A 24,339-nucleotide genomic window follows, 5' to 3' on the forward strand; every position below is an offset into this window, starting at 1 on the left:
ATAGTTGTAATATCTGAGTTATTTCTCAGTTGGGTTTTGTTGGTTGCTTTATCTCTTGATAGTGGGGTTTCCTCTTGCTTTTCTATGCCTTGTACTTTTTGACTCTGTACCAGATACATGATGTTTAGAAGAATAGTGGAGATTTGAAGTAAATAGTATTTGTACTTGTAAATGGACAAGTATCTTTTTCTCTGACCTTTCTTAAAAAAAATTTATTTATTTATTTATTTATTTATTTATTTATTTATTTATTTATTTATTTATTTTTAATGTGTGCTGAGGATGAAACCCAGGGCCTCGCACATGCTAGATGAGCACTCTACTGCTGAGCCACAACCCCAGCCCTTCTCAGGGGTTTTATATGTTGCAGTGGGGGTCAAGTCAGTCTGTCCACAGTTTAACTGAATTTGAGTTTTATTGGTGGTCTTTAATATATGGCACACTTTACATTCTTTCAGTAGTAGGTTCCTGTTACTTGTGCTTTTGGAGTGTGGGCATTGGATGCAATATGATTTTTTCATTTTTCCATCTCTTTGGACTTTGGCATCTCTCCCTACCTTGTTATATATACATGGGGTTCTATCAGTAGAGTGCTGTTTGTATTCAGTGCAAAGTTGTTTTTTGGTTTTTTTTTTTTTTTTTTTTTGGTAAGAGGCGAGGGTTTTTCTCTGTTTTGTTGGTCCAGCCTCAATCATACGTAGGCTCTTGAACTTGGGGGTAGGACTTTTTCAGTGCTTCTTTCCCTCAGCCAAACTAACCTTGTATTTGTAGTTGCTTTTGAATGGGAGTGTCTCCCACTTCCCCACTTGCAGCAGACCTTTTGCATGGTATTAATATAGAATGCTGAGCCCAAGTAGTTTCTATATCACCTCCACAGAAAGGCTTTCCTCCAGTACCAGTAGATCTTTGTGTGTATCTTGGGTTTCCTATTCCTCTCTAGAGACAAAAGTGTTTTGTTTCTATTTTCCCCTGAGAAGTAATGAATTTTTGTCAGAGTCCTGTGGTTGAGAGATTTTGCTGCTTCTACTTCAAACTTAGATTTTAGATTTTTTTTTTCTCTGTAAAAATATATGCAAGGTTGGTGGGCTTTGTAGCTCCCCTACCCCTCACTATTTTGCTATCTTCGGTCACCTCCTTGCTAGTTGTGCCACTAAGGAAGATGTTTTCCAGTCTCTTATCCTACCCTAATGTTTCTAAGGAGCACATGGTAAAGGCTTAAGGAGGAAAGTTTAAGAGTGGGTGGAAATTCTTTGACTTGAGCCCTTGTTCTAAACTAACTCACTAGCCCGTGGTTGGCCTTTAAAATTTTAACTAATTTCTTGTTACCTACTTAATGGTGGCCAGATCTTTTTCCCACACCTTGCCAAAGTTGAGGCAGTTTGCACGTCCAGTTCTTCCTTGAATAGCCTTGTCTCTTTTAGGAATGTTGTTTGCTTAGTTGCCTTACAGCCTGTGTGATTTTTCAATTTACCCAGTGTTTCTCATTTTTTTGTGAGGGAGCATCATTTGTAGCTGCTTATATACCAAGCAGAGGTAGAATTCCCATTCATAAATTTTAAATTTCTGTTTTGGCAATTCTGTAGGCTTGAATTTATATTCTCTGTACCTCTTTTAAAACTTTTAACTCACCCCTGTGAGATTATGCCAGAAAATGACCCCAGAAGGTACCATTCTAAGCAGTGGTTAAATACAGTTGGGGCCTGTCTTCACCAAATATGTGGTCATTTGGTAACAACATTATCAGGGAATGGATTTTGGTGCATTTAATTGAGAAGAAAATAACTTTAGGGGTATTTTCTGTGAGAATTATGGTACAGTCTCACTTATGAATAAATTTCGTGTTTCACAGACTTACTAGGTCTCCAAAGGCATCTTCCTACTACCCAAGTTTATTCTTCCCTGCTACATCGAGGATCCTAGATGTTCTTTCTAGTCCTTTGTAGCCATCTCTTTCCATGTGTTTTTTCCCAGTATAGATATAGTGAGAATCAAATTGACTTTTTTGGGAGGTGGGGGGTACTGAGGATTGAACTCAGGTGAATCACATCCTAGCCCTATTTTATATTTTATTTGTAAACAGGGTCTCACTGAGTTGCTTAGCACCTTGCTTTTGCCTGGCTGGCTTTGAACTCGTGATCCTCAGCCTCCTCAACTGCTGAGATTACAGGTGTGCACCACTGCATCTGGCTCCGAATTGACTTCTGTATGCTTTTGTAATAGAGCAGTGGAATTTTAAAAACTTTTTTCCCCCTTGGGATTGAATCCAGGGCCTTGTGCGAGCTAGGCAAGCACACTCCTACACTCCTAGTCCTTACATTCTAAAAAATAGATTAATTAATTTAATTAATTAAATTTTAAATTGACTAAATACATTAATTAAATCTATTAATTACATTTTAAAAATTAATTTAAAAATGCTAATATCTGTGCCTTATAGACCATTTGTACCATATAGGAAAGTAAAAAATAAGAAAATAATTATCACCTAAAATTCATTGTAGAATAATTTATATCATTTGCATTCTGATTTGTTTCCAAGAATAAATACATAAATTGAAAAATATGATTAAAGCTGTGACATGTAGTTTTATATTTGGCACCTAACATTACATCACAGGCTTATTCTTGCATTATCAAAAGGTCTTAAACATTTACAGTACTACATATGTTACACTGTTATGGAGTCCACTAGAAAATGTCTTTTCTAATAACTATTTCCCTTTGTATTATTTGTATTGGAAAGTTAGGTTTAATTTGAAGCCCATTATAAAAGTTTTATACCATTTGTAATTGTATTACAAGGCATAGGGATATTTAGGTTTCTGATTCTGTTTTTACAGATAGGTTTTATGTTTTGGATTCCATAACCCAATGACTTTTCTTCTTTAATTTCAGAATTCCATACGACATAATCTGTCACTGAACAAATGTTTCCTTAAAGTGCCTCGTTCAAAGGATGACCCCGGAAAGGTAGGATTTATTTTCTTGAAATGAAGCATATAAAAGTGGAGCAGACAAAAAAAGTGGAGAGACACACTCTAAAAATGTAATTTTTTTAAAAAATATTTTTTGTTGTAGGTAGACACAGTACCTTTATTTATTTATCTTTTATGTGGTGCTTAGGATTGAATCTAGTGCCTCAAACATACTAGGTGGTGCTCTACCTCTGAGCCACAACCCTAGCTCATAAAAATAGAATGTTAAAAATTGGAGGTAGGCAGAGTTAAGAAGATAATGTAGAGCAACTAAGGAAATGTGGTACTAACAGAGAAACAACTTTATTTTAAAGTTAGAAGACTTATTATAAAATTACATTTTGAGAGTTTATCTACAGAGACTTCCCTTTTTGTTGTCTTAATAGCCATGTCATACTATGTGGACTAAATTTGTTTGGTTTCTTAAGCTGAGAGTACTTGTTTGGATCATATTTGTTGTCAAGATAAATTACTAGGTTAGAATTTTGAGATGGCATACCTATTGGCAAGATGTATCATGTGTATCTTGTTCATTGATTAGCTCTAGTTGCTTGCACAGTGACTGGTGGCACAAGGCTAGGCTGCTTGAATTTTTTTTGAGGCTAATTGTCCCTGAAAGAATTATTTCTAAAATGTAAGGCTGGTTACATAAGCACACTGCTTATTCATCCATGTCCTAGAGGTGGTATACTTCCTTTGTTATAATATAGCCTTTACTGTCTTTTTCTTAATCTATCATTGCAGCTGTGATTTACCTCATTCAAGATTCACTGTGAGGAACGTCTTGAAGTTTCCCAGACATGTTTGTTATTTGGTTTCACTGCATCTTTGCCTTTATTTATTCTACCCCTTGTCTTTCAGGATTGAGCTGTAACATTACTTCTGTGAAATATTTTTTTGTTTCCTTATACTTCAACTGAGTTTCTTGCTCCCTCTTTTATGTTCCTGTTAAGGTCATCATCATTGCCATTATCATTGTCCTAACTTATCTAATTTGGAGCTTATTGTCTCCAATTTATAGTAACTTTCACATAGTAGCCAACAGTCTTTCAAAAATGTTAATTAATCATATAGTCTCTTTCCTCACCCCCACCTTTCTTTTTTCAAAGTGTTCATTAGTTATCAAATACTTATAGGTTAAATACTAAATTTATGAGGATGTAGGATCCCGTGTATCTGGTTCATTGTTTAGCCCTAGTTGCTTGCACAGTGACTGGCGGCACTGAGGAGACACCCTTGTTGAATATATAAATTGTATTTTGTGCTAGACTGTTAGCTTCTTAACAGTTAGAGATGGAGAGGTATTCATTTCTGTCTTAATACTGTCACTTCTATGTAATAAACATTTTATAGCACTTTCAGTGATCTGTTCTATCAAATAGTTTTCATTAAGATTGAATAGATTATTACTGTAATAGTCTCAAGTTTTGTCCATACTCATAACTCTCTTAAGATTGTGAATATGAATTGGTGGTGAAATTTTTCTTTACTTTAAATAGACATTATTAAAAAAATCCATTAATTTCTTATATATCTTACATTATAATTTTCTGTAGACAGTGTATATGAATTAGATTAAAAATATTTTTAAAAAATCAAAGATTTATTTTATTAGAAATCTATGAAAGCACTAAGTAGATTCATAAACATTTGCTTTTAGTTTAATTTTTAAATTAATTAAAAACCAACACATGAATGTTAACTATATTATTTACTAAATTTTAACCAGTTCAAGAGTTTTTAGAAAATTTGTGCCATCAGGCGATTTTCTTTTGTTCAAAAGTTAAAGTTTTTCTCCATTTTTAATTAAATAGTGTCACAGGATAAGGCAGATGTGGAAATGTTATTCTTTGAAACTATTCTTCTGGAATTAGGATTATCTCAATAATGTGCAGCTAAAACAAATATAAAAATAAATTGTATCATGAGTTTTTGTCATTAGTCTTTGATTTTAAAGTTTTGATATATCAAAACAGCCTTGTTCTCATTGATTCTGGTCTTAATGAGTGAATATCATTTTTGGTCTACAATGTACATTTATAGTAATAGAATAACTTATTTTTGGTCTCAAAGTGAGGAGTATTTAGTCATTGTTCTTGTTGATTTTTGGTCAGAAATAGATGTGAATTTGCTATTTAAAAATGCACAAAATATATTCATATGAGTATAGTCATTTTTCTGGTACCAGGGATTGAACCCAGGGGTACTAAATCACTTAGCTACATCCTTAGCCCTTTTTTAGTTTGAGACCGGGACTCACTAAATTGCTTAGGGCTTCACTGAGTTGCTGAGGCTGGCTTTGAACTTCCAATCCTCCTGCTTCAATCTCCCAAGTAGCTGGGATTGTAGATGTGCTCCACCATGCCTGACTTATTTTTTTTATCTCAATGAGATTTCATTTAAAAAGAAAAAAAGTTTTAGTGCTTTTCAAATGCATTGAAAGCTTTATGAAAGTGGAAACAAAGGCCAGAAGATGGGTTCTTGCTGAGGTTCACTGTGGAATTAGGACCCAGGTGTACTGACCAGACTTACTTACCAGTCATAGAAACCCAATATAGACTACCTTACATGGAAAAATCTTCGGGAAGAACTGGGACCGGGTTCTGAAGTTATTTTATCAGAAATGTCTCTTTGTATCCTTTAGTTCTGCTAACTTCTCTGATGACTTCCTTTTCCTACTCAGTTAGTGACAGAGATGCATCAACAGTTTCTGGCTTATATTACCAGTTTAGTAACATCAAAAATAATGTGTATCCTGGATCCTTCACCCTGACCCCCAAATCACCTGGAATTACAGCCAGAGCTTGATTTCTTTGTCGACTAGTACTTTTTCCATTATACCAATCTTCCCTGTGAGAGAGACCAAAATGTTAGTTAAGTTTTGGTACTTATAAATTGTTTTTTCTTTTTGTATTTACAGTGTTTCCTGGCATTTGAGGAGCTTTTCCAAAACCATCCTCACCACAGTGGGAGAAAACCATTGAGCCAAGGTGGGGTGGGAGTAGAGTTTGATCTTGGGTATGGGGTGGACTTTAACCTCTTAGGATTTTTCCTGATGCAGCCATGATCCCAGTAGGTCCAAGAGGTAGAAGTAACTCATAGCATCTTCTTCCCTTTATTTTTATGGTATAGCTTCCTGTTCGTTGTTTTATGAGAGAGGTATAAAAACCAACATAAACTTGAAGTATATTGTTGAATTATAAAAGATTTTATATGGCTACTTTTTCCTTGCTCAATTTTTCATGAAAGAAGGTTTTATTATAAAATTTTGCTTTATATTTGGTACCCTTTCATGTACATTGATGATCTTAAATCCATTTTTCTCTATTCTTTGAAACTTATTTCAAGTAGCCATATTATTGCTTTTTTTTTTAAAACAAGAAACACAAAATTAAATTATATTTTGCGTCCATGACTTCTGAGTTTGAGGGACAGATTTATTTATTTCTTCTCCCATTGATTACAACTCTTTTCTCCCTAAGTAAATATCCTACAATCTGTCTCTGTTTTAAATGTCTTATCTTTTATCTCCTCTTCTCATTAGTTCTGTTTTCTCTGAATTTTTTTGGGGGAAGGGGTGTTATTCTTTAATTCAGAATAATGCTTCTTAATTATCTTAAAGGTAAATATTTTGCCCACATTATGGAAAAACAAATCATTAGCGAAATTTAGTTTAAAAGAAGAGTTCTTTCTCTCCTTCCCAGCTTAATTTTTCATAACCTTGTTCCCTTTTCTTCAGTTGAGAAAAATGATATATATATATTTTTGAACTAAAGGAAATAGTTACAACAATTGTATTAAGCAATTGTCAACAGTGAGAAGACAGTAAGACCTTTTTTTTTAAAGACTGCCTGTTGAGGGCTGGGGGTGTAGCTGAGTGTTGGAGCACTTGCTTAGCACATATGAGGCACTGAGTTCTATCCTTAATATGAAAAATAAAAAATACTGTGTCTGTCTACCCCCCCCCCAAAAAAAAAAAAAACTTTCCAATCTTGGGGAGATAACTACAATTAATTCATAGTAACGGAAGTCCCTCTGCCTTTGTTGTGGGGGTTGGTGCTGAAGGGGGGAGTTCTTTCTTGTCTGGGAATGGGAGATTATAAAGGTGAAGTAATTGAAGATTGATGTTTTTTGGTTTGTGAGGACACAAACATACTGGCAGAGAAGTAACTCGAAAGTTTCGAGATTTTGAGATCATGGTTTTTTTGTTTGATTGATTCTCTATCCTCCAACCTTGTAGTTGATTCATTAATTTCTTTGCAAAAGAGATTCTTTTTAGGGAGCCATGTTAGTATTGTACTATACTTATTTACAAATTATCTATTATTCACTGATATCATATTTGGATCACTTTATTTTAAAAAGGTGAAGGGAACATTATGGTTCATGCTTGTAGTCCCAGCTACTTGGGAGCTGGGGCAGGAGGAGCACTTGAGCTAATCAAAGACTGGGCATGGTAATGCATGCCTGTCTATAATCCCAGTGAGACCGGAAGATCACAAGCTCAAAGCCAGCTTCAACAACTTAATAAGACCCTGTCTCCAAAAAAAAAAATATATATATATATATATATATATATATATATATATAGAGAGAGAGAGAGAGAGAGAGAGAGAGGGGCTGGAAATGTAGCTCTGTGATTAAGTGCCCCTGGGAGTATCCCTACCTGCCCTCAAAAAAGAAAGAAAGAATTAAAAGATGTAGAAAAGAGAAATTGGAGAGATTTGAGAAAACATAAAATATAATGTTAGGTAATGAAGAGTGTTGCAAGGAATCATAGGTATTTATCCTGAAGAAGGAAGATAAGAGTGTAATTTTAATACTAGAGTAAATGGCTGATTTTTGTGAGGAAGGAGTCGACTGCTGCTGGGCACCGTGGTGTATGCCTATAATCCCAGCAGCTCAGGAGGCTGAGGCAGGAGAATTGCGAGTTCAAAGCCAGCCTCAGCAAATTAGTGAGGCCCTAAGCAATTTAGCGAGATTGTTTAAATAAAATACAAAAAATAGAGCCAGGAATGTGACTCTGTGGTTGAGTGCCCCTGAGTTCAATCCCTGTACCTCCCCTCCCCTTACAAAAAAAAAAAAAAAAAAAGTTGACTGCTTATCTATGTTTTTGTACAAAACTGAACAAGAAAGAGGGCTTAAGGGTAAATAAGAGCTTGATTGTACAAAAATAAGGACATCACATTTTGGGGATGAGAAAACATGGGTATGGGTTTCTAAGTGAGGCTTTAGAGTTTGCAACTTCTGAAGGATTTGAATAGATGAAATTGCTGGCCTTGTTGGTTTTAAACTCATGGTACATGAGAACCCCAGTTGAAGACTGGGAAGAGAACATACATGATCAGGTTAGTTGTCAGAACAAAGTCAGGATAGAATCAGGAATTAAGGGATTAATATAACTTGAGGTTCAAGAAAGGAAATGGATTGGTACCAGTGAGTGCATGTTAAGGCAGAAGTGGATTTTGAATGTAATGTCATTATACGAACCAGGGTTAAAAAACAAGGTGACCATAGGTATTCAGAAGGTTTGAAAGGTCGAGTTAGATGGAGATGAGGGCTAGATTTAGAGAGGTAAGCAGAAAGAAGTGCTGAGGACCCTGATGTTGCACTGCTGGTCAGCAGTCTAGTCATAGCTGTATAGACACTGTTTTCTGTTCTCTTCTGAAGGGTGTAAGAGAACATTTTGTTGTTGTCCTCTCCCCCCCCCCTTCTAGATCTAATCTACTTCTTTATGTTTAACCCTAAAATTAATTTTAAAATATTAAAATTCACTCTTGGGTGTGTAATTCCAGTTGTTTTTAACAAACTTACATAACCATCACTATGATCAAGATACGTAAAAGTGCTCTATATTGTCCTTTGGTGGTCAGCTCCTTCATTTTGCTAGGCCCTGGCAAATATCTGTTCTTTGTCCGTTGAGTTTTGCCTTTTCCAGAATTCATGTAAATGGGATTAGGTACCCTTTTTTGAGTCTGACTTCTTTGATTTAGGAAGATGCATTTTGAGATAAATGAGTGTTATGGAGATAAGCAGTTTGTCCCCTTTTATTGCATATATTCCATCATTTGTATTTACCACAGTTTAATCACCATTTGAGGGACATGTGGATTGTTGCTGGTCATAAGTTTATTTGCCCATCAAGTTCTTAGACTCAGTAACTAATTTTACAAATATTGACATACAACTTAAGATAATAATTCATATTAAATTGCTTTGTGGGTGGATCGTGATAGGTGATTAATGATAGATGTATTATCTCTTAAAAATCCATTATAATTTAAAACCTTATGTTCAACTTCAAAAAATTTTCTAAAAGGATTATGTTAAATAAGGTAGTGATGATTTAAATCAAATTATGACTAATTATTGATCACTTAATAGGACATACTTTAAAAAATATCCTTAACATTTAGAGAAACCATTTTATTATTGATTAAATGTTTTATAGTCAATATGCTAATTACAGTTAAAAATCCATTGATTAGGAGTAAATTCCTTAACTGTCTCTCATAGGCAACACTTAGCTTAACTTGATAATCAATGTATTTTATAGTAATAAAAACCCAGATTTGTTCAAAAAGAGCATCCCAGGGACCTGAGCTGGCACTGGTATAGTCATTCATATATTAATTCAGCCAACTAGTTCATCCAAGCAGCCTGCTTTGACAAAGTACCTGCTGGGTTTGATCATTAACCATCTGTTTTTGTGGTCTGAATAAAGTGGCTATTTAAGTTGCTGCCCAGAGTAGAAGCTTCTAAGATTGAAAGATCATGTTATCCTTAATTATGCTTAGGTAACGAATTATGCTTAGGCAACATGTGTAAGCCAGAACTGAAACTGGAATGTATGGGTTGCCTTATATAAGGGGTATACAAATTCAGAAGAGCATCCAAAGATGTTGAGGGTAAGCAAAGCAAACAAACCTTTGAATTTGGATTGCCAAATATAAACTGGAGAGAGAGAAAAAAACAATATAAAGCAACAGGATCTGATACTGTTATCAATGAGCATTATGAATGCCCACTTTCTTTCAGTGGGTTTAGTTAGCCCTTTAAGTCCATGTTTTCAGTTTTGCAAATATTTCAATGAAATTGACACATATATATATTTAGGTGTGAGGAATAGGAGGGAAATCATAATCTAGAGCTTATATATCCTTTATTATCATTAAGAATGAAAATAGATCTTTAAATAGGATATTGGACAAATATGGGATCTGGACACCGGGAGAAATAGGTTAAAACATAAAATTCATAGAAATAACCATTTAGAATGGCTAGCTGCTTTTATAGGGAGTACTCTCCAAGAAGTTAATATTAGCTTGGGTTTATTTATATTTAAGCAAATAAAAGCATTTTTATTAGGCTATAATCAGACCAAGGCTTGTTAAAGAAAGGTCAGTTAGTATGTGAGAAACCAGGGTACCTTGAGTTGACATAAAATTTCAACCATATATAAAGTATTAGAATAATAAAAATGGACTTTATTTGAAGTAATAAATATTTTGTAAAGAGAATAAAAGCATTTAAGTCTGTTGTTGGTCTTTGTCATGTCTTCATTTCCAGTACATTTTCTGTATCTCATTACCTTAATTTTCTTCAAGTTTATGGATCATATGTATTATTTGTTTGATTTTTTTTTTTCCCCTAATAAAATTGCGACTCTGTTTTCAGTTTGGGTTTGCTCTCTCTCTAGAAATAACCTTTGTATTAGGGCATCTTGAAGTTTGCAGTGTTTTGTTGTTGTTGTTGTTTTTAATATGTAGACAAAGGTGTAGAATTTCAATTAGTGATTTTAGGAATTTTATAGACTAAACCATTGCATTTCACCCTTTTAGGAGGGCATTTACTTTCTGTACCAGAATTTTTGGCATGAATTAAATAATGCCTACATTCTAATATTGCCTTATAGAATTTAGAACTCTTTCACATGCATTATCTTGATCCTCAAATCTGTGGTCAGATTCCAGTTTTAGATCATGATCTTTGAATCTGTAATAGATCTTTTTTTTTATGTAAGTTCTCATAAACTTTATATAGTAAAATTTCTATAAATAGAACGATTCAGTATATACATGCCCTTTTCACTCAGCACAATGTCTTTGGTGCTGTTTCATGTACCATTTTTTATTATTAAGTATGGTATTTATGTACCCCAATTTGTGTATCCATTTATGTATTGGTGGATATTTGGGGTGTTTTCATTTAGGGGCTGTTTTGAAAAAACTTTTAGGGGCTGGAGTTGTCGCTTTTAGGGGCTGGTAGAGTGCTTGCCTCGCATGTGTGAGGCATGGGGTTCAATTCAAAGCACCAGGAGTAAATAAGTGAAATAAATATCCATTGACAACTAAAAAAATAATTTAAAACACTATTAGGAAATTCTATGTTTTCTATGGGCATATGCTTTTAGTTCTCTTGAATAATAGAAGAATTGCTGGGTCAGAGGATGGGTGGAGGATTAAGTTTATAAGAAACTAAACATCCATTTTAACATTCTCAGTAGCAATACAGGAGAGTTCAATTTTGCTACATCCTGGCTAGTAGTTTAACTATTGTTTTAACTTTAGCCATTCTACTGGTTACCAAGTAGAATGATTTTCCTAATGAAATGACTATTGATTTTGAGCATCTCTTCATGTACTTACTAGCCATTTGTGTATCTTCTTTTCTGAAGGTTGTTTTAAAGGTCTTTTGCTTTAAAAATTTTTTTGGTGGGCTGAAGATATAGCTCAGTTGGTAGAGTGCTTGTCTCACATGTCTCACATGCACTAGGCCCTCAGTTCAATCCCCAGCACTACTGCCATCGCCACTACAACAATAACAACAAAATTTGGTGTCATTACTAAGTTGTAGGATATTCTAAGTCTTTCTTAGATTTATGTTGTGTAAACATTTTCTTGTTTGCCTTTCTGCTTTTTATAGTAGTGTCTTAAAGAGTACAAAATTTTGAGAAAATCTAATATATCAGTTTTAATTTACTGGTTACTTGACTTTGGTGTGTTGTTCAGGAAATCAAAGTCATGAAATTTTTTATATTTTACATTTAAGTCTGCAGTCCACTTCAAATTAATATTTGTATATGATTTATTTAATCTCTGTTGAATTGTTTTTTTCTCTTTATGAAATGTTTCCTTAACTTTTTTCTTTTTAGTGTGGTGCTGGTGCTCCAACTCATTGCCTTGAACATGCTCAGCAAACACTCTTCACTGAGCTGTACACCTTCAGCCCCTTTCCTTATTTTCTAAAACTGCTTTTTTAGAGCTTAATTTGTCTGCTACTAATTTATCCATTCTAATTTTCTATACTACTTTTTTTTTTTGGTCTTTTTTAGTCTTTAAATAGTCACTGGTTCTTGCTTTTTAAATTATCCAACAATTTGCCTTTTAACTAGGATGCTTAGACTCTATATGTGATATGATGCTTAGTGTGATGAGTATTTGTTTTATTTTATTTCTGTGTTGCTTCATTCCTGCAATCTTTGGGGTTAATCAAAGAATATAGTATTTTATTTACTCTATTGACTTCTTTTTTAGGAGGTTATTGGAGATTTAACCTAGGGCCACTTTATCACTGAGCTACATCCTCAGACGTTTTTATTTTTATTTTGAGACCGAGTCTCACTAAGTTGCTGAGGGTCTTGCTAAGTTGCTGAGGCTGATCTCAAACTTGTGATTCTCTTGCCTCAGCTTCCTGAGTTGCTGGGATTACAGGTATGTGCCACTGTGCACCCGGTTCCTCTATTAAGGTTTTAGCCGTGCTGTTTTTTTGGTATATGTATTTTTTTTAATTCTAGTTTATTATGTGTGTCAGCAGAAACACATAATATTATTATACATATAGAGCACAATTTTTCAAATCCCTGGTTGTATACAAAATAGAGTCACACCATTCATGTCTTCATACATGTACTTACAGGGTAATGATGTTCATCTCATTCCACTGTCTTTCCTACCCCCATGTCCACCCCCCCTTCCCCTTGTTCCCCTTTGTTCTATCTAGAGTTCATCTAATCCACCTATGCTCCCCACCCCAACCCCATTATGAATCAGCATCCTTATCAAAAAAGACATTTGGCATTTGGTTTTTTGGGGTTGGATAACTTCTCTTAGCATTATATTTTCCAACTCCATCCATTTACCTGCAAATACCATGATTTTATTCTCTTTTAATGCTGAATAGTATTCCATTGTGTGTATATATACCACATTTTCATTATCCATTCATCAACTGAAGGCCATCTAGGTTGGTTCCACAGTTTATTGTAATTGTGCTGCTGTAAACATGGATGTGGCTGTGTCCCTGTAGTATCGTGTTTTTAAGTTCTTTGGGTATAGACTAAGGAATGGGATAGCTGGGTCAAATGATGGTTCCATTTCCAGTTTTCCAAGGAATCTCCATACTCCTTTCCATATTGGCTGCATCAATTTGCAGTCCCACCTAGCTGTGCTGTTTTTTTATGACATTTTGTTAGTAGTCATTATGGCACTTGACAATCTACTTAAAGATAATATACCACCTTCCATTTCAGATCATTTAGTGTTTATCTCTTGCTATCCATTTTATAAGTTAATAATCTTATAACAATTTAATTCCATTTTAATATCATTTATTTGTCCCCCCCTCCTTTTTTCAGTTATGGTATTTTATGCTTCTACTTACCTCATAAATCACACCTTAGGATTTGTTTTATTTGCTTGTCTTTTAAGGAAGTTACTTTGAAAGCAATCTTTGTTATTTATCTTTTCTGATGTTCTTTCCTGTAATCCAAGTTTCCATCTGATATCTTTTTCCTTTAACCTATTATCTTTTGACATTTCTTTCGGTGTAGGTTTTTAGGTAACAAGTTTGTGGGCTTTTGTTTATCTGAAGAAGTCTGGATTCTACCCTCAGGGTACTTTTTCTGAATATGAAATTCTGGGTTTTCAGGGTGTTCTACCTTGGGGACTTTGAAGATGTTCCATTGTCCTTGGCCTCCAGTATTTTAGCTATCATTTATATTTTGTTCCCTACATAATGTGTCTCTCCTACATTCTACCCCCTTCTTTGATTGGCTTTCAGGTTTTTTTTCTTTATCTTTAGATCTTTGCAATTTTGACTATTTTGTGCTTCAGTGTAGTTTTTTTCACATTTATTTTTGATTGAGGTTTGCCAAGCTTCTAGAATCCATAAGAAAAGGTTTTCATCAAATTTGGAGTATTTCAGTTATTATTTCTTTAAAATTTATTTCCGCACATTTTTTCCTCCTTTCCTTTTAACGTTCAGTTTGATAAACTTTGATATTGTTTCACAATTTCCTGAAGCTTTATTCATTTTTCTCCTCTTATTCTTCAGATTGGTTAATATCTACTCATCTATAATATCTCTGACCCTTTGACTCTGTCCAGTGTATTGTTAAGCAAATCTAGTGGAGTTTTTATTTAAATTATTAGATGTTTTAATTCTGGAATTTCCATTTGGGAATTTTGTGTTTGTTCATAGATAGTTGGTAAAACATATTCAGCCAGTTACTTCGATGCTCTAGTGTTAGTGCTTCTGGGTGATCCCTGACCAGTTTGGATGTGAGACAACCCAAAAGATTGTTTTCCTATGGGTTTTTATAATAAGAAAGTACTAAAATCTGTCCTGTGCTAGGTTTGTGGCTCAGTGTTAGAGTACCTGCCTAGCATGTGTGAGGCACTGGGTTCAATCCTCAGCACTACATCAGTATATAAATAAATAAAATGAAGCTATTATGGCCATCTGCAACTAAAAATGTTAAAAAAAAAAAAAAGAAAGAACTGCATTGTTCTATATGGAGTGTTTTAGGCACCTTGTGAACCTAATTCAGTCTTCCATCTGATCCTTTACATCATCATTGATCTTTTGAGATTCTGGATTTTTATATGAAAACAAAGTAATTACAGAAATGAAATTTTTAAAAAAACATTTTAATGATATATAATTTGGGTTACTCTGTCACTTCCAGCTGGTCACCTTCTGCAGTGCTGTCTTAAGATATGGCACACAAGTAAAAACACAAATCTGTGTCTGCTGCCCCATTTTTAACTCCAACCCTCAGCTCCATGTCCCTAAACTTTATATTTAAACTACAGTCCACCATGTTTTCTGCTTTTATGATGCAGGTTTATGTCTCCATGTTTTGCCCATACTCTTTTCTATGTCTAAAAAGCCTTCCTTTCTGTCCTCTCATTTAAAAAAAAAAGTTGTAGTTGTAGATGGACAGAATGCCTTTATTTTATTTGTTACTATGGTGCTGAGGATTGAACCTAGTGCCTCACATGTGCTAGGCAAGTGATGTGCCACTGAGCCACAACCCCAGCCCCATTGTCTCATTTTTTAATGCCTGCTCAAAAGTGCTTCTTAGCACTACTCCCTTATAGTGTTATCTAGTTGTAATAAGAGTTAAAAATAAATTTTAATTTTCTTTATTCATCTCTTATTATGTCTTTCTTTAACCTAGTCACATGAATAGTTTTCATAGTGTCTTCTTTTCTTTCATAGGTCTTAAGACTTTAGTACCAGAGAGTTCTTTAACATTTGTTTATGCCTTGGCTCTGATGACAGATGTGGTCAAGCATGTGGACCCCTTTTCAAAATAATATTTTTAAGGATATATCCCAAAACATATAAGATTAAAAATATGAACAATTATAAAAATATGGAAACAAATCTATGATACAGTAATTTATATGTTTCCTTGGTAAAATAAAAATTTGAAGTAATAATGTAGTTGCCATTTTGAGATATTTGCAAACATTATTAACACAGTATGAAATAAACTGATTTTCAGGTATTACAAATGCTACATTGGTTTATTTCTTACATTCATAATGGAAGGAAATTCTGAATTTTAGCATGTTTTCCTTATCTGAGTTAATGTACCCCCCTAAATCCTATCTACAGACCCCTCTGGGGAATTTATGAACCTTAGGTTAATAATGCTTATTGAATGTGAACTCTTTTATCTGCCTAAAGTTATTTTTGTCCATTTCTTCTTCCCACCATATCTGAGCACAGTGATTCTTATGGATTGAATGTTTTGGCTTTAGAATTCTATGGGTGTTATTTACTTGTCTTTTATGTACTGGGCATTAGGGTAAACCAGCAAACAAAAACAGACAAAAATTAATTCCCTTGAGGAACTTACAATCTAATGGGAGAAGAATGACAAAAAAAGCAAATACTTAAAATATATAAAATGGTATACAGTGTAAATACTGGAGGAAAAAATAGAGAGCGGGGTAAGGTGGACATCCATGTAGATTGCACTTTTCAAAAGTGTGCTAGGTAAGTTCATTGAGGGAGTGACATTTGAGCTATGACAATTAGGTGGTGAGAAAGTTAACCATGTGGATATCTTTTCTGTCTCCCTCTCCATGCTAGGGATGAGACTTCTTTAATTTGTACTCCTAATGCCAGCATTGTGCCTAGTACAGGGCCAAGCCTTGATGAATTCATTAAGATGACTTATTCACCTTTCTGGTATCTGCTTAAGATTTAATGTTTAGTCAGTTTGATTTAATATGTAACTTTCTCATTTGTTGGGTTATATCATATTCAGGATTATGTTCATATATAGCTAGGTGCCCTTTCATCTTCCTTCTTTTTTCTTTCATAACAGGACTCTCATTGTGTTGCCCAAGCTGGCCTTCAACTCCTGGCTGGGCTGAGGAGCTCCTCTTACCTCAGCCTCCCAAGTAGCTGGGACTTAGGGCACACACTATTGCACCTGGCTCATTTTCATTTTGATAATAAGCCTTACTAAAAATATTTTGGCTATTGTTACTTGTCTTTTTTAAAAATTGATTCACACTTTTTATACAGAGCAGTGAGTTTCATTGTGGCATATTCACATATAATACGTACATACATAAAAAACATACAAAATACATAACATAATTGGTCAGTATTACTTTCCAATGCCTTTCCCTCCTCCATCCTCCCTTCCCCTGCTTGCCTTCCTTCACTCTAGTTTCATGACCTTTTTTCGGGGTGGGTGGGGTGGGAGGTGTCCCTTTAGCATCTACATACGAGAAAAAACATAATACTTTTCTGTGTCTGGCTTGTTTTGCTTAATATGATTCTCTTCAGTTTCATCCATTTTCCTACAGATGACATAACTTCATTCTTTATTGACTGAATAAAACTCCATTGTATATATGTATTCATTTTCTTTATCCATTCATCTTTTGATGGAAGTCTAGGCTGATTCCATAAGCTATTGTGAATTGTGTAAACATGGTATGCATGTATCCCTAAACTATGCTGACTTTAATTCTTATGGATACATATTGAAGAGTGGTATAGCTGGATCATGTGGTGGTGCCATTTCTAGTCTTGAGGAACTTCCATACTGATTTCCCAAGTGGCTATACTAATTTACATTCCTACCAATAATATATATATGAGGTCCTTTCCCCCCTGCATCTTCACCAGCATTTCTTGTTGTTTTTATTCTGGATAATTGTTGCTGTGACTGGAGTGAGGTGGAATCTCAGTATAGTTTTGATTTACATTTACCTGGTGGCTAAAGATGTTAAACATTTTTTCATATAGCTGTGGGCCATTTATATTTCTTTGGGGAAGTGTTTGTTCGGTTCATTTGTCCATTTGTTGAATGGGTGGGCTGGCTATTTATTTATTTATTTATTTATTTATTTATTTATTTATTTATATTTTTACTTACTTATTTTTGTGATACTGGGGATTGTACCCAGGGTTGTTTTATCAGTGAGCTACATTCCAGTCCTTTTTTTTTTTCTCCCTATTTTTAGACAGAGTTCACTAAGTTAGTTGTCTAGGCTGGCCTCAAATTTAGCCTTCTAAATTGCTGGAATTATAGATGTACATTCCTATTCCTAGCTTAAGTTATCTGTTTGTTTGTTTATTGATTGATATTGAGTTTTTGAGTTATTTATGTATTCTGGCAAGTTTTCTCCCATTCTGTAGACTCTGTCCTCACACTGTAGTTCACACTGTAGTTATCTTTGCTCTGCAGAGGCTTTTTGATTTGATGCCATCTCATTTATTGATCCTTTCTCTTATTTCCTGACCTGTAAGAGTTTATTCAAGAAGTTGATGCCTGTGCTTATATGTTGAAGTGTTTCCCCTATGTTTTCTTCTAACAGTTGTAAAGTTTCTGGTCTTATACCTAGAACTTTGGTGTTTATCTTTTATTTGCCTTTTCTTTGGCAAAGTAGTCATGTGGCAGATGCTAAATGAAAGGATACATCTTTACAAGCAGCCAAATTATTTACCTTTTCTAGTTGTAATTCCCTTAGGTAATTACATAAAAACTCTATACTAAATGGACAGCTTTTAAAATTTAGGATTTGCCAAATATTTGTGTGCTTTCTTTTTGATTCTAGAAAGTGCTAAAGAGTATTTTAAGATTAATAAAAGGCATTATGAGGTCAAATAGTGGAGGAGGGAATATTTTCATATGTATTTCATTTAATCCTCAGTATACTATCAGGGTTCATTGGCCTCAAGCTGGATTTTTAAGTACCTATTTTGAACACTTCTGACTACTTGGTTAGTATTTTATGACTTAAAATCCTTTCTTAGAAGTCTTCCAAAGAACAAGTAGGAAAAAAATATCATTAAACTGCATTCTATCTTGCTATTATTGTATGGGATTTTTTGCAAATCTTAGATACATTTTGGGATCTTAGTGATCTTATTTTTCCTTATCTTGAAATGACTTCATCATCCTAAGAGTGTTCTCATTGTTACTCATAAATTGTCTCCACTGTGCCCAAACACTAAAATAATAAGAATGCAGAAGTATCAATGAATAACATAGGATGTTTTAATAATGAAATCATCTATGTTATCCTTGAGTTTTCTTATTGTTTCACAAAATATTATGTCATCTTTATAGAGTCTATAAATAAAGGCATATATATATATATATACACACACACACACACACACACACACCATTTTAAGTTTTTTTGGCTTTTACTGAACATAAATGAGAATTTAATATCTTCTCATCATGCCAAAGAGATTTGGCAGAGAAAGGTGGTTTACCATTATCCAGTAATCAGGAGATGACACAGAGGTAACAACATTTTAGACTCTTATGATGATGATGAAATTGAGTTGATGATATACTAGATAATTTTTCTCAAAGTATTAAATTAGTGATATCTAAGAACAAAAAGATAATGTATTAGTCTCATCTATTTAATCATTTAACAAGGTCTTCATAACACAGTATTTTGTAACTAGAAGTTGAATTAACCTGTTTTACCGGAAGGACATAGGACAGTATTTTTTCATCTTATGAGTATTGCTTTTGGGAATATGAGTACAAGAAGAACCAGAAATAATAATACTCTAGAATATGTTAGAAATGTATTTGAAAACTGGATTGAAGGATTGTCTTTCAATAGTAAGATTTAAGAAAAAAAACAGAATAGTAAAGTAGAATGTTTTAGAGAGACGAGATATGAACTCGGTATTTATAAAGATAAGTTTTAAGTTTTATACATGGCAGTTAATAAGCAGTTAGTTGCATTCAAAAGATGTTGACCATTTCAGTATATAAACTTTTAAAACTATGAGTATTGAAAGATATAAAGTGTGTGTGTGTATATATATGAAATTTGTGTTTGCTATGCTTTAAATTTCTGCTAAATGTCTCAAGGTTGTTTTTCACTATCCCTTACTGTATAAAATATTTGTACAATGATTTTAACTCTAAACAAAGTGTCTGTTGGACTCGGGCAGTAAATAGTGATAACTTAAGATTAATTCTCATGACAGTTCTATGAAATAGATGGGTAAAGTGGATCAAAATTTTGGTAATTCATGCATAGTTATACAGGCAGGTCTGGATTAATAGATGGAATCTTTATTATGCCACATGACCATCTAATATCAAAGTCGGTTTTTTGGCATTCAGTAGTGCATTACTCAGGGAAAACTTTACAGGCACCTTGCCTGAAGAGTAAGAAGTGATGTCAGAATGGCTCCGGTAAAAATTGAAATTATCTGCAGGAAGCATGTGATTTTATGTTGAAGGACATGTGAATTTACATCCTAAAACTGTGATTCTAACTATCGTTTTCCTGACTTTGGGAAATGCCAGCCCACGTTGCCTCACAGGAAGGGCAGCTTTGCTAAGTACAAAAGAAACACTTACTACACAAGGTCAGAGAGCCTAATCGAGAGGGTGATATAATTATCACCACTGTATCACAGATAAGGACACTGATACCAAGTTGGGTTAAGGAACAAGCCTAAGGATGGTACAGCCAAACTGTGGCAGAGCTCCTGAATCAGGTGCAACAAGTGTCCTAACTTTAGGAGACATATATTTCAAAATAGACATTATTTGTTTTTTTAGTGATGATAGACCCCAGGAACTCTCATGAGCACTATCTCCAGCAACTCCTCAAAAACAATCTCAGTGAGTTAAATAAAATATATTCAAATAATTAATGAACAGATAGAGAATTTCAGCTGAGATGGAAAAAGAAAAGAAAATTATAGAGCTAAGAAGCATACTAACTAAATGAAAAATTCACTGAATGCTGTATTGGAGATAGCAGAAGAAAAGATCAATTTATTAGGCATATTTAAGAATTAGAAATGTATGTGTGTCAAAAAAAAAAAAGCTTTAAAAGAAGCAAAAACTCTCACAACTGAAGAAAGAAGTAGATAAACCCACAGGCATTGCTGGAGATTTTAGGAAATAGAATAGCTAGACAAAAAAAGTAATTAAGGATCTGAACACATTATCTATCAATTGCAGGATATATATTCTTTTTAAATGCACAGGACATATTTACCAAACAGACCGTATACCAAAACAAGTTTCAGTAGATTTATTAAAGGGTGAAATCACAAAGAGTAAGTTCTATATCTGAAGTACCTCTGGATCAAAGGAGAAATCAGAAAGCATATTGGAAAATATTTTGGAATGAATGATAATGAGAGCAGAACATAATTTGTAAGATAGAGCTAAAGCAGTATTTTACAAAGATGCATATAGCTGGGTGTAGTAGTACATGCCTATAACTTGGAAGGCTGAGGTATCATGATCACAAGTTCTAGGTCAGCTTCAGCAATTAGTGAAATCCTGTCTCAAAATAAAAAAAAAAAAATCAGTTACCTAAGCATGTTCATAAGAAGTTAGAAAGGGAAAATTTACAGGAAATAGAAGGAAGGAATAATAAAGGCAATAGTGATGATAAGTGAAACAGAAAACAAACAAACAAAAGTAGTGAAACCAGAAGCTGAAACATTTAAGGAAAAAATAATACCACCCCCAACACACAAATATTTTTTAAAAAATAGTGGAAGAAGGAATAGTTTTCATCTCAATTTCACAAGACCAGTATTACCATGATAATAAAGTCAGGCAAAGAAGTGACAACAAAACTACAGACCAATATTCTTCATGAACATAGACCCTATATAAAAAGGAGAAAATAGCCAGGCAAGGTGGCACATGCCTATAATCCCTGTGACTCAGGAGTCTAAAGCAGGAGGATTGCAAGTTTGAGGCCAGCCTGGGCAACTTATACCCTGTATCAAATTAAAAAATAAAAAGGGCCGGGGATGAAGCTCAGTAGTGGAGCACCCCTGGGTGCAATCCTTGGTATCATAAAAAAGGAGAAAATTATGACCAAGTGGGAGTTGTTCCAGGAATGCATTGCAGCTTAAAATTAGAAAACTGGTGTTACTCACCATGTGAGTAAAAGAGGGCTGAAAAGTCATATATTAAACTTAACATTTAGCAAACTAGGTATAAAAAGGAATTTCCTTGATTAAAGTATCTGAAAAATGTACAGGTCATATCATTAAAAAATGGTTTTTTTAGTTGTAGATGGACACAATACCTTTATTTTATTTTTATGTCGTGCTGAGAATTGAACCCAGCACCGCGTGTATGAGAGGCAAGCACTCTACCATTGAGCTACAGCCCCAGCCCTTATATTATTTTTAATAATTTGATATTAAATTCCTTCCCTCTGAGTTTGAGAACAAAACAAGCATATTTTCATTCCCACATTTTTATTTAACATTCTCTTAAGAAGTCCTATCCAATGGAATAAGGCAAGAAAAAGAAATAATAGACAGCCATTTTTTAAAAAGAATAAATAAAATCTTCATTTGTAGACAACATTATTGCATATGTAGAAAATTCCAAAGAAGAATCTATGGAATTAATACTAGAACTAGATAAAGGATCATCATAATTTTTTCTATACTAACAAGGAAAAATTGGAAAATGAAATTAACAGAAGCAATTCCATTTACCGTTGCGTTCAAAATAATGACATTTTAGGGTTTCTACACCTGTTTGTAGAAAACATTATGAAGAGAAATAGAAAAAGACCTAAATGAATGGAGAGAAATAGCATGTTTGTGGACTAAGAGGACTCTTTGTTGCTAGATATCAGTTTTCCCAAGGTTGATTTATATAGTTAATGTAATTCCATTAAAAAAAATTGCATCAGGCTTCTTTCTTTGAAACTATCACCAGTTCTCATATTTTTATGGACATGCAAAAGACGTAGAATAGGCAAAGCAATTTAGTTGGGGGAAGACCAGAGTTGTAGCATATATATATTGCTTGATTTCAAATTTGTATATAGTTAGAAAAATCAAGACAAAAATGACCTTTGCATAAGGATAAATAGGTAGTGTCAGTTCAATGGAGTAGAGTTCAGAAATTGACCCATGTTTATATTCAGCTTACTTTTGACAGATATATTATTGTATTCAATAGAAAGGTCTTTTCAAGAGAGATGCTATGTATCTGGGTGTAAGAAAAATTAATATTGATCCCTACCTTACACTTATATAGGAAAAATGAAAACAAAAAAAAGTATCATAGGGCTGAGGATGTAGTGGTATAGTGCTTGCCCAGCATGTGCAAAGCCTGGGTTCACTATTTCCAAAAAACAAAATGAAGAAGCAAGCAAGCAAATGAACAAACAACCACAACAATAAAAACAAACCATAAAAGGAAACTCAATAAATTAGACTTCGTTGAATTAAAAGCTTATTGGTCCTTAAAAAAGGTATCATCGTGCATATAAACAAATAGATAACTACAGACTGGGAGAGAATATTCACAATATCATCTGCCAGAGGACTTGTTATTCAGAATATATTTATATTTATATCATCACAGTACAAATAGCCAAATTCTTATAATCCAGATAAAACGTTGGCAAAAAATAATTTCACAAAAAATATATGAGTGGCAAATAAATACATGTCCAGCATTGTTATTTGTTACAGAGATATACATGAAAACCCCTGAGACATAACTACACAGCACTAGGATGGCTGTGATTAAAAAGACTTAAAATAGCAAGTGTCAGCAAGGGTGAACAGCTGGACTCTCATATATTGCTGATGAGAGTAGAAAATAGTTTTAATGGTTGAGTCCATTTATATGAAATTATACAAAATGCAAAACTATAATGTTAAGAAGCAGATCAGTGGATGTATGGGACGGAAATTGGAGGCAAAGGAAAGGGAATTGCTTGTTGAGACACACAAAGAAGCTTTTTAGTTGAAGGGAATGCTTAATGTCTTTGATTTTGGTGTTAGTTACATGTATGTGTAACAATTGTCAAGACTTCTTGAATTATACACTTAAACTGCATGCATCTTATTTTAGACATACTTTAATAAATTGATTTTAAAAATAAAACCAAACAAAAACCTCCTGTTTCCTATTTGCTCCACAGAAACCTAGAGGAAAGAACTACTCTGAGAGGGAAACTGTTTTCTAAAAGTAGCTTAAAGGGACTTTTTGTGAGTGTGTGTGGGGGGTTGGGGGTAAAATATACATAACCTAAAATTTACCATTGGAACCATCCTAAATGCATAGTTCAGTAGCAGTAAGTACTTTTATATTGTTGTGTATCTATCACCACCATCCATTTTCAGAACTTTTTTCATCTTTCCAAATGTACTTTGTATCTATTCAACAATAACTGCCTATTTTTGCTCCCCTTGTCTCTGGCAACCACCACTCAACTTTTTATCTCTGAATTTGACTACTATAAGTATATATAATCATAATCATAGAATGTTTGTCCTTCTATGTCTGGTTTATTTCACTTAGCATAATATCTTCAACATTCAACTGCTTTGTAGCATGTGTCAGAATCCTTCCTTTTAAAAAAATTTTTAGTTGTAGATGGACCTTTTTTAAAATTTTTTATTTTTTAATTTGTATGCAGTGCTGAGGATTGAACCCAGCACCTCACACATGCTAGCAAGCCCTCTATCATTGAGCCACAACCCCAGCCCCAGAATTCCTTTACCTTTTAAGGAAAGAATAATATTCCATTGAACATATAAACCATTGTTTGTTTGTTTGTCA

At 33.8% G+C, this 24,339-nt stretch overlaps 1 protein-coding gene across 4 annotated transcripts in view; it reads left to right on the top strand.

The window, feature by feature from the left end:
• The window catches only part of FOXJ3 (forkhead box J3), a 116,987-nt gene that overhangs the window by 48,857 nt on the left and 43,791 nt on the right, over positions 1-24,339 (top strand). For all 4 annotated transcript variants that reach the window (XM_081307521.1, XM_081307519.1, XM_081307522.1 and 1 more), the window contains exon 4: positions 2,896-2,970. In XM_081307521.1, coding sequence (XP_081163647.1) covers positions 2,896-2,970 — 75 coding nt within the window. The remainder of the gene's footprint in view (positions 1-2,895; positions 2,971-24,339) is intronic.

The sequence above is a fragment of the Spermophilus citellus genome, assembly GCF_964194105.1.
Source record: "Spermophilus citellus genome assembly, chromosome: 9".
NCBI lineage: Eukaryota > Metazoa > Chordata > Mammalia > Rodentia > Sciuridae > Spermophilus > Spermophilus citellus.